The 12,500-nt window shown below is 34.8% G+C and overlaps 1 protein-coding gene across 6 annotated transcripts in view; it reads right to left on the bottom strand.

The window, feature by feature from the left end:
- The window catches only part of LOC127064218 (TOX high mobility group box family member 3-like), a 203,256-nt gene that overhangs the window by 27,085 nt on the left and 163,671 nt on the right, over positions 1-12,500 (bottom strand). For all 6 annotated transcript variants that reach the window (XM_050994934.1, XM_050994936.1, XM_050994938.1 and 3 more), the window contains one exon: positions 9,160-9,213. In XM_050994934.1, the coding sequence (XP_050850891.1) occupies positions 9,160-9,213 (54 nt within the window). The remainder of the gene's footprint in view (positions 1-9,159; positions 9,214-12,500) is intronic.

Genomic DNA, 12,500 nt, shown 5'->3' with positions numbered 1-12,500 from the left:
ATTATTACGAAAGAGTGTCGAGATATTCACACACACACATACACTTTATGTGACCCCCATAGTTATTATACATGATATGAGATAGAAGACAAGGAGAGAAAGAAAAATACGATTAAGAAAGAAAAGAAAGGAGGAAAAAAGTGGGGGAAGGCGGGGGAGGCTAGTGACGGTGAGGAGGAGGAGGAGGAGGAGGAGTGGGAAAGGGGGTGGTAGGGGAAATGATTAAGTACGTTGCGTGGATAATTAATAAGACTCGGCTCTTGCGGAGAAAGTTTAGCTGCGTGAAGCGTGACCATCGAATTAACGATTCTCGTCAGACATATGGTATGAGTTTCGATGACGAAAGTTTTACAAGAGAAAAGAAAATCAAAGGAGATAAAAGATCAATAGAAAAGAGAGAGAGAGAGAATAGAGAGGAAAAGACAGAATGTTCTCGTTTGATTTAACCAACCATGGAATATATATATATATATATATATATATATATATATATATATGTTGATAGGTCTAAACGTTACGTTAATACTATTTGCTTCTCAGCTTTCGAATTTTCATTTGAGAAGGATAAACGATCACGATCACGATCACGATCACAACTACAACTATAACTGTGCCTATGACTATGACTATGGCGACGGCGACGAGAAGCCGCCAGGTAAGTGTGTATGTGTGTGTGTGTTAGAGAGAGAGAGAGAGAGAGAGAGAGAGAGAACGTAGGCTGGCTTTCTGTACGCCGGAAATTGAAATTCCATTCCGCGTCCGAGAATTCGAAGGCACGTAGAAAACGTTCCTCGTAAATCGTCATTCGCGAAAAAAGAGAGAGAAAGAGAGAGAAACTTACGAATAAGACGGAAATACTTTTCTCTCTCTTTCTCTTTCACATATTCGATAAAGAAGTTTCGTTTTATTTTTAATTAAAAAGGAAAAAGGAAAAAAGAAGAAGAGGTAGAAAAATATATATTTTTTCTCCCCCTTCAAAAATTTCTGCATCACGTTCAACCTTTCTCTAATGAAAAAAAAAAAAAAAAAAAAAAAATTAATAGAAATAAAAAAGAAGGAGAAAAAGGAAAAGGATTCGAATCAGCTAATGAAAGAGAGAGAGAGAGATAGAGTGGGCGGAGGAAGGGAGAGAGGGAGAGGGAAATAAAACGTCAAGGAAAGATATATCAAAAGCATATATATATATATATATATATATATATATATATGTATGTCATTGAAAAACGACTTTCTAAAGAAATAGGTAAAGTAAAGGAGATGAGAAGAAAGAACGATGATGAGTAGTGGAGGAGTAGGAGGATTTGGATGAGAAGAAGAAAAAAATAGTAAAAAGGGAAAAAAGGAAAAAGAGAGAGAAAAAGAAAGAAAATAAAAGAAAGAGAGAAAGATAAAAGAAAAAGAAAAGGAAGACAAGAAAAAAAAAGAAAGAGAAAAGGAGAAAAAAGAAGAAGAAAAAAACGCTCGTTATAAAGTACATATAGAATTGTATGAATCTTTTACGTTCCTCTTCAAGTAGAAGACGACGTCGTAAAAAAGTTTTGCCTTGGTGTAATAATGTTTTGCATATGACTTCCGCAAAACGACACTGAGCGTCACGTCGCGTCACGCCGACGAAATCGGTTTTTATTATTTGCATTTACGTATAAAATTTAGCATCGTTTACGTAGTAGCGCGATATACGTTTATATCTATCTATCTATACGCACAGACAAACACACACTTATATGTATATATATTTTATTTTATTTCATTTTACCACCTCCATCGTTTTATACACATATTTTCTTTCCAGCCCCCTCTCGCCACTTTATCTCGTAACATTACCTTTTTTTCTTTTTTCTAATAATCCCAACTGGGCAAAATATACAACAGAGTGAAATAGAAGACGGACGAACGGGCCGGAATCGATCGACCGAGAAGACGTCAATTAGTTTAATAAACGTTCTCGTTACGTTTATCGGCGAGGAGCTACGAAGAGAAAGAGAAAGAGAAAGAGAGACAGACAGACAGACAGACAGAAAGAGAGAGAGAGAGAGAGAGAGAGAGAGAGAGAGAGACGCACATAAAAGTCAAACTCGCGTGCGCGCGCATAGTTAGCTAATTAACGAGGAGCACCGCACTCTGGCGAAGAAGGATAACGAAGTTTTACTTCCCTCTCACTCTCTTTCTCTCTCTCTTTCTCTATCTGTCTGTTTGTCTATCTCTCTCTTTCTTTCTTCTCATAGCTTCATCGTAGTTTCTTTCTCACGGGCCGATTAGAAGGGCGATAAAATCCGTCGTTGGCATTAGTTAATTAGAGGTACTACATTTATGTACTCGTCTATACGTTTCTCAAGTATTTTACTGCTCTCTCTCTCTCTCTCTCTCTCTTTCTCCCCCCACCCTCTCTAAACTCTTTTACCCTATTGTGCCTTCTGTAGCACCCTCATTCGCAAATAAAAAAATGTTCGGCCTACCCCACTCATAATCGGTTTCTGTGATCGAAAGAGCGTGGCGCTTTGACGACTCGCTAATTAAACGCTAATTCATCCTACTAATCGACGTGCATTCTCTCTCTCTCTCTCTCTCTCTCTCTCTCTCTCTCTCTCTCTCTCTCTCTCTTTCTTTTACTCGCTCATTCACTTGGTCGATCTCTGTCTACTTTCTCTCTCTCTCTCTCTCTCTCTCTCTTTTTCTTTCATTTCTTTTCTTTCGTTTCAATCATCGATTCCTTCCATCGCGAATTGCTTCCACTCAACCGGGCCAATTTTTAATCGATCGACGTTCCTTCCTTCCTTCCTTCTTTCCTTCGTTTCATCTTTTCTCCTTTTTCCCCCCTCCTTTCTCTCTTTCTACGGGATAAAGTATTAAAAGAAGTACAAGTTTCTTTTATAGTATATAGAAAAGTACACTATAGTATAGTATATCCAATCCAATCATCGAATTACTTTTTTCTTCTTCTTCTTCTTCTTCTTCTTTCTTTCTTTCCAAGTAGTATGTACTCGAAGGAAGATTGAAAACGATTTCTTCGTGAATCGATAAAGAATAAAGACGATACGATCTTCTGTTGATGGAAAGTTTATGTAATTGTATATGTGTATCTGTTTGTCTGTTCTCTGTCTCTTTCGATCTCTCTGTGTATGTCTGTATGTGTGCGTATCTGTTCATTTTTGTATGTATATAAAAGACGAGCGAAAGTACGTTCCATTAATCGAAGAAATCTTAATGATGAACGGCCACGTCCATAAACGTCAATGTATTATGGAATATTAATTTGAAATATCGAGCTCTGCCTCGAAGTATGGAAAATCGACGGAGATACAACGACGTTCGAAAGCTTTTTAAAAGCTTCTACGAGATTTACAAAGTGCGCGAAGGAGGAAAAGAGAAAGCGATATAGAAACAGAGAGAGAGAGAGAGAGAGAGAGAGAGAGAGAAGGGAATGAAAAAAAAATCATTTTTATTGCGATCGGTATTACGGGCAGGATGTGTAATCATGCGAAACGTGAAAATATCGTCGTTCACGCATTACAAAAGCAATAAATATCAATTTTTTCCCCTCTTCGTTCTGCATTATCGATAGAAATATAAAAATTCATCTTTCTGTATTACCGACCGATTGCGAAGAGAGAAAAAAATAGCTATCTACGTAAATATAAGATAAGAATAATTGCAGCCTCTACCTCTCCCTCTCTTTCTCTGCATTATCGACCGAATCTCGAAATTTATGATCGATTTATCGTCATAGGAAATAATTCAAATACAAGATACGAAGTTCCCGCCTTTCCCCTCTCCCCTCTCCCCACTCTCTCTCTCTCTCTATCTTTCGCTTTTTGCGGGTATAAATCGAAATTAAACGAGAAAAAGAATTAATAAATAAATAAAGAAAAAAGGAAAAGAAAATTCAGATCGTTTTACTTTCAATCGAATAATTCTAATTAATTAATTAATTATTTAATTAATTAATTAATTAATTAGTTATTCAATCGATTAATATAATAATTAATTAGTCAATTGATTAAAATGAAATGAAATGAAATTAAATTAAATTAAATTAATATTGAAAATGATTTAAAATCAGACGGATTTGAAATATTTCGTTATCTTCCCACGTTGTGTTCTATCATGAAATGCAAATAGACGTATGGGATTAGTCAGCGTGTAAGCGTAATTATCGCAATTGAGATCAATTACGATAAATCGTTCTTCTCCTCCTTCTCCTCCTCCTCCTTCTTCTTCTTTTTTTCCTTTTCGTCATCGTATAGTTGTTTCCAAGGTCCGTCAATAATTTCCAGAGCGCGATATAAATCGGTCGTTTGTCACACGGCCGACATTGCGCGATTAGCTACGGTTGGACGGCATCATCTCTCAACGACTTACGTATAAAACGGTTGTTGTTGTGTCGTATCGTTGTAGTATTATATATCGAATATATCGATTCCGTAGCGTTACTCTCTCTCTCTCTCTCTCTCTCTCTCACTCTCTACACGTAAAATATTTAATTTAACTCATGACAGCAGCAATTCGACCGAGCGAGCAGAACACAATCTACTGTTACATCTACTTTTTTGTCATATTTCATTTATTTCCCTTTCCTTTTTTATCCTTTTTTTTCTTCTTCTTTTTCCTTTCTTCTAATTCGTACTTTACACAGCGTGACAAACACGATCGACGATATCGAATTAAATGATAAAAATGTTCGTAAATAACATTTCCGTTTTTCTTTCATTATCGAACTATAATTATTTTTAAATCCAACTTAACTACATACATACGTGCATACATATACATGTACGTACACACAAATACAGATACGTGTAATTATTCTTTTCTATTATCGTAATTATAGAGAGTCGAGTAGAAAATTTCTACGAAATCGAAATTGTACTTTATCATCTGTCTTAATCTTTCTCTCCCTCTCCCCCCCTCTCTCTCTCTTTCTCTTTCCGACTGTCTATCTCTTTCTTACGATCCCCTTGGTGTTAATTATCGTTCCCCTCGTGTAATAGCTGACAACGTAATCGACATTACGTGATCCCGTCCGATTTCAAAGAGGCTAAGAGAGCACCACGATGGAACGCGAAATGATACTCGTTCAAGACGAAGTGTACCGAGACCTCTCCTTCCACTCCTCTCTCACTCTTTCTTTCTTTCTTTCTCCCACACTCTTTCTCTTTCTCTCTCTCTCTCTCTCTCTCTCTCTCTGTTTCTCTTTTTTCTTTTTACAACAGACTATATTTCCTTTTTATCGACCTGTTTACATTAGACAAGCCACTTTGTCGAGGTAGGAGGAGAAACTTGAGTCACGCGCTTACACGCGAACTAGAAATTACATTTTCACTACTACAAACTCGTTAAACCTACGTGTAATTACAATTGTAGACTATTATCGTGTTGCTATATTGTGTTGGTGATACTTCCAATGGACACGAGGGGGTTTAGGAAGGAAGAGAGAGAAGGATGATAGGTCGGTAGAGGGTTGGAAGAGGTAAGGAGGAGGGGAAGGGTGATGGGAGGAAGGGGGGAATTGGAAAATAGCTAATTCTAGAATGCCAATTAAGGACTTGCATAGTCTCCTCATCGTCTTCGTAAGTATACGCTTGAGCGCAACAAAACACGCTAATGAAATGAGATATTATAAGCGCTCGTGAGAACGTACTTTGATGACGGCAAAAAAGAATAAAAAGACAAGAAAAGAAAAGGAAAGAAAAGAAAAGAAAAAAAAACCGAAAGGAAGGAAGGAAGAGAAGGGAAAGAAATTATCGTTTCGTTCTCGAGATTACGACCCTCTTAGGTGATCTTTTTGTTTCCTTCGATATTTTTATCTTTCTTCCGGTATTATTATAAAAAAGAAGATAAAAAAAGAAATAAGTAAATAAAGAAATAAATGAGTGAGTGAGTGAACGAACGAACGAACGAACGAATGAATGAATGAATGAATAAATAAAAGAAAATTATATCAATCGATCAATCCGATCGACATATCTAAACGCACGTATCGAAGTTTATGATAAACGGTAAAATTATTGAGCAAGGTACGTTTAATTTTCAATAATTTCCTCGTCAAGTTCTTTGAAATCATTTCTCCTTCAATGTCAACACAGGTTGAAATTTATTAATGGCCTTTACGTCAAACTTGTTTGCTTTGGAATATCTTTGCATTATTTAACGCGTCTAAAATTAGAAAGTTATATAAAAAGAAGGGAAAAAAAAGAAGAAGAAGGATAAAAAAAAAGAAGAAAGAAAAAAGAGAGAGAAAGAAGGGAAGAAAGGTAAAGAATATAAAACGAAATGAAACAAAAGAAACTAAGAGAAAAATAAAAATTAATAAAATATATATATAATAATAAAAATAAAAAAAAAATAAAACGATAATATAAATAATAAAAAGGAAAAAAGAAAAAAGAATAAAGGAAAAAAAAATTTAGATAAGATATAGACACGTCGTAAAAAACATTCTATAATGGCATCGGTCGGCGGACATATTGGTAAACAAAATATCTCCTAGCTTCTTATTATTTTAAATTAACGACAGTTTTATTATACAGTTTCGATCGTTACTAGCCGGCCAATAAATTTATTGCTTGGCTTAGCTTATCTCATTATTCGAAGCTAATCGAATGGGGAATAATATTTATCGGCTAACATTCGCGCTCAACGTTGATACACGATTTCTCTTTTACTACGACGGATCATGTAAAAATAAAAAAAATGTATACGCGCGCGCGCGAGTCTAAACACATATACGGACATATAAAAAGCGAGAGAGAGAAAAAAAGAGAGGAATGCAAAAAGGGGTTAAAATATGTCGACGCGCGAAATATTAATATTAATATTAATATTAATATTAATATTAATATTAATATTAATATTAATGATAATAAAATATTTAATAACGCGAAGAATAAGTCAAGAATAATTTTATTTCTATCTATATCTATATCTATCTATCTTTCTATCTTTCTCTTTTTCTTTTTCTTTTTCTCTTATTCTCTGGGAATGGAATATTTCAGCTGGCAAGACACAGTTCGACTAACGTTATATATCCTCGATCGAGAAGTTAAATTAAAATATATAATTTCGTTCCTTCCCCTCTCTCCTATCTCGTTTCCCCTCCTATCTCACTCTCTTACTCTTTCTTTCTTTCTTTCTTCCTCTCTCTCTCTCTCTCTCTCTCTCTCTCTCTCTCTCTCTCCTACCATCTCTTTCCCCCTCCAACATTACATTCCACCACCCTTCTCCTTCCTTCCCCTTTTGAATAATGTACCGACAGCTGCGGGAGATTGCATAATCGATAATATTATATAACTCGTTATTGTCGTTACGTAAGCAGTGCAAACATTTACATAAATATTACATACATACATACATACATACATACATACATACATACGTACGTATGTATGTATGTACGTACGTATGTGGTAGTACGAAGGAAGCGGATATATCTCCAGATCACGACAAATAAATATGCGCGCGCATTTGTGCGAACTTCGACGTTGCATTTCTTTTATTCTTTTATTATTTTATTTTTTATTTTTCATTTTTTATTTCTCATTTTTCTTCTCTTCCTATTTCTCCTCCTCCTTTTTTCCCTTCTTTGTTTCAGCAAAAAAACAAACACCGTATTCATGTGCCATTCGCATGTGTGTGTATGTGTTTATCGAGGACACGATTGTCTCGCGAACAACAACCTATAAAAAAAAATTCTTACTCATGAGATTCTTACATAACGTCAATCCGAAGTATTTAAACGATTTTTATTTATTTTTTTTCTTTGTAAATATATATATATATATATATATATATATATTATTTTTCTTTCTTTCAATTATTAGTCAATGGCGCACGATACTTCATCAGAGATATTTATGACTTTGGAATATGTATTATTATTATTATTATTATTATTATTATTATTATTATTATTATTATTATTATTATTTATTGGTTATTTTACCCATTATGATGATGATGATGATGATGATTATTATTATTATTATTGTATATTTTTTTTGCTCGTTCTACCCACGTATGTATAAATTTTTTTTATTACTTTATTTTTTTTATTATTCCATTTTTCAATTTCCTTTCAAATTTGTAATTTATCGACTGTGTCCTGTGCCTTGTTTCATTTATTATTTCTTTCTCGTTTAACTCTATTTTTATTCATTCATTCATTCATTCATTCATTCATTCATTCATCCAAAGTTCGTTCCTATATTTTATTTTAACAGCCTCTCGTCGAATTGCAGAAATACGCGAGACGAAATTGAACAGAGGGTGGACGAAGAAGAATAATAAGAAAAAAAAAGAAGTAGATGAAGAAGAAGAAATAGAAGAAGAAGAAGTAGAAGAAGAAGTAGTAGAAGAAGAAGAAGAAGAAGAAGAAGAAGAAGAAGAAGAAGAAGAATTTATAAAAGGGGATATTTATTCGTCTCGTGAGAGAAGGAAATCCGGTTTTCTTCCCCTTCTCCTTTCCCCCTTTCTCTGTCTTATTTTTTCTTTCTTTCTTTCTTTCTTTCTTTCTTTCTTTCTTTCTTTCTTTCTTTCTATTTCGTAGTTTTTCTCAACGTTAAGATTGCCTTTTAAAGGGTCGAGATGGAGGGATAGGATGGGATGGATCGTAGTTAGGTGCTAAAAGAGACGGTAATTGCTTGTAACTCTCCAGGGATTCGCGCGAAATACTTCTTTCATCATTATTCGTAGCTCACTCTCGTAAGGACCTCTCGAGCGACCTCGTAAAAAGTTGTGAGGGGAATATTTCGCGAAAAAGAAAAAGAGAGAAAGAGAGAGAGAGAGAGAAAAGAAGAAATATCTCGCGAGAAAGAGAAGACGATGATGAAGAAGAAAATAAAGAAGATAAAGAAGAAAATGAAGATGAAGATCCGAAAAGAAGAAAAAGATGAAGAAGATGAAGAAGAAACAGATAAAGAAGAAAATGAAGAAGATCCGAGAAGAAGAAGAAGAAGGACGAGAAGAAGGAGGATAATGATGGCCGATGAACCAACAAGCAACAACCGGTTTTCGTTGTCGTTCGACACGAGACGACAGTGTTCGAGAAGGAGATGGTGGAGAAGGAGAAGGAGAAGGGGGAGGAGGAGGAGGAGGAGGTGGTGGTGGTAGTAGTGTAGTGGTGGAACACAACTCATGGGGAAAATTAATCGACAAATCGCTCACCTGGTCAGCCATATTGTAGCCGTCGTTCAAGGACAAATCGAGATTGTCGTTTCTCTGAAACAAACGAAGAAAAGGACGGAGTTAGATATTAATAAACGTGACGGATGATATATATCCACGCGATTATATACGTAGATACGTATATATACTTATGTGTACGTAGGTATGGATGTTTATACTCATGGGAACCGGTAAAGTAAATTGTTTATGAAATATAAAAGGAAAAGAAAAAGAAAAAGAAAAAAGAAAGAAAGAAAGAAAGAAAAAAAGAAAGAAAAAACAGGAGAGAAAAATAATAATTATGACCTAAGACTTCGTGTCAGTTTTATTAGACGTAATATGAAGTAACGTACATATGTATATATGTAAGTAAATAAGAAATAATATTGGCAATAAAGATTCGCCAAGGAGTCAGAGCTTTATTATCTCTTTTGTCAACATTTTCTTTTTCTTTCTTCGTTTCTTTTTTTCCTTTTTTCTTTTTTTTTTTTATGCGTGCGCTTCATTCAATTTATTTTAACATAATATATACATATATACATACATATATATATTTTTTTTTCCCCTTATTATTTTATTCCAACTACCTCTCTTCTCTTTCTCCTTTAACGAGCACTTCATATTCATTTATGCACATACGATAAAGTTGGACTACGACACTATTGTGTCCTTTCTCTTGTTCGTAAATGCAACTCTCTTAATGCAATAAAATGCAACAACACCATCATCACCAACAACACAACAACTACGAATACGACGTTGACGTTGACGACTACGACTACGACTACGACTACGACGACGACGACGACGACGACGACGACGACGACGAGCAAAGTTATAATTCGTAATTAATAACCGTACCTTCCGATAAATTCAACGTCCAATTTCCGCGAGCGACGGCCTCACAAATTAGAGAGTTACAATTTATGATTTACCGTCCGATAAATATAATATCGGTGGATAAACGATGCCCGCGGAATATCGTAATGAGAATAATAAAATATTGCGATTCATCGAATATGATATATAATATAACATTATTATATTTACTAGTTCTAATTGGCCGAGGCAATTAAATTACCAACGGATAATTTGCATTTCGTGTATGCGTACGGTATTTACCAGGGGGTGGGGGTGGGAAAGAGGGGTTCGATCGGAACATTCGATTGCTTTAATAGATCGTGTGTCTATATATGTGTTTGTGAACGACAGAGAGAGAGAGAAAGAAAGAGAGAGAGAGAGAGAGAGAGAGAGAGAGAAGCAAATAGATATAATGAATTTTAATATATTCACGAAATCTCAACTTTTGTTTAACGCAAGACGAGAAAAAAAGAAATAAAGAAAGAAAAAAGAACGAAATAGAAAATTCTGATATACTAATGTATAGACGGTGTTAAAAAAAAATGGTCACGTTTCGAAGTTTTCCTATTTGGCAAACGCTCTCTTTCTCTCTCTCTTTCTGTCTCTCTTAGTCATTGCAAAATCGTTTTCACTGTTCCAATTTCGTGACGATCTCGATCGAGACATTCCACGTTGTTATGTCACTCCGATGATCGAAACACTTATTTACTCATTTATTTACTTACCTGTTTATACTTAGATCGGCTGATTTGTTACGTCATATATCACGATAATACATGTTTCAAGAATATATATATATATATATGTATAAAAGAGTTGAAAAAGAATTCTACGTTCCCTAAAAGCTGTTAAAATCAGATATGACACTCGCATAGTATATATCGAATCAATTAAACGTTTTTAACGTTACAATAACATTTCTCTGCGTTTGTTAAATTGGACAATATTTACTGACGCAGCTTGTACCCTTCCTCCCGATCCCCGCTCCACAAAGGAAATTATTCGATAGAAATTTCGTTATTACAAACATCGACAATATTCGACTTATAAATATATACGCATACCAATACACACACATACACACGGATGCATACACGTACAGAAAAATATTTTTCGTTATATTACCAATTAGCGGAAACGTTCACGAACTGTCTGTGCTTACTTGTATAATCAAATTGAAGTAACTAACTAGAAGAAAAAAAAAGAAAGAAATAAAAAAAAAAGAACGAAGAAAGAAAGAAAGAAAGAAAGAAAGAAAGAAAGAAAGAAAGAAAGAAAGAAAGAAAGAAAGAAAGAGTAATGTAATAAAAATAAAACAAAAATTAAAAAAAAAAATAAATAAAAAACTTTCCATTTTTATTACCACCAATTCAGTTACCCGCGTGTTTTTTTTTAAATCCATTTTTCTTCTTTTTCCTGTCATTTTTACTTTTTACTTTCTATTTTCTCTTTTCATTTTTTTTTCTTTTTTTATTGTTACTCCAAAAATTGAAACAAAAAAACAAGGAAATACCGAAGTAATGTTCAGAAACTTAAAAAAAAAAGAAACTTGTACATATCTACCTATCTATTTACCTATCTATCTCTATCCATATACGTACATGTATATACATATATATGTATGATCAGACTAACTATCTAACTCAACTTGGCTCGTTAGCCATGGCGGGATTAGTAGAAAGTACCGTTTGAGGAATTCGATCGGGAATTTTGGGAAAATCGAAGGCCCGTAAAGCCTTCTGCTGAGTTTGGAGTTATGAGAGAGGATATATGACTATCTCTGTTAACAGTAGCTTCGACTCTGGACATTTCGTACATTTCTGTACGTTTTGTATCTCTTTCTCTCATCCTCTCTCTATCTCCATCACTATTTCTCTCTTTATCTAACGATCGGTATACCACGACGACGATGACGACGACGATGATGACGACGACGACGACGACGACGACGACGACGACTACGATGACTACAACGATGACGATGGTGATAGTGATGGTAGTAGTAGCGATAGTGGTATTGATGGTGGTGGTGATGTGGTGGTGTCGGTGTGGTGGCCACGTTCCATAGGAATGTTATCTCGTGGAACACACAGGAGGAACACAGGAGGAACGACAACAATGCCGACGGGCATAACTTCGTTCCAATCCCGTAGGAATCCAACGCGTACGCGTACGCGTAAACGCATCATCTATCTCTATCTCTCTCTCTGTCTCTATTTCTACGTCTCTCTCTAACACGCTTTCTACGAGCTATGCAAAAGAAGCTAAACAAGCTGCATATTTTTTGGTAGTATGAAAGACAAGTAATCTCGACTAATCGATATTCACTTAGATATGTGTGTGTGTGTGTATTAAAAATAAAAAGAAAAATATGTGGGCATATCTATGTATGTATGTATGTATGTATGTATGTATGTGTTATGTATGTATGTGTTAAGAGATTCATCAAAAAGTTAAAAGTAATGGATGAGGTTTTTAGC

This window comes from Vespula vulgaris, chromosome 5 (assembly GCF_905475345.1).
Source record: "Vespula vulgaris chromosome 5, iyVesVulg1.1, whole genome shotgun sequence".
NCBI lineage: Eukaryota > Metazoa > Arthropoda > Insecta > Hymenoptera > Vespidae > Vespula > Vespula vulgaris.
This window is presented reverse-complemented; position numbering and strand designations above follow the sequence as displayed.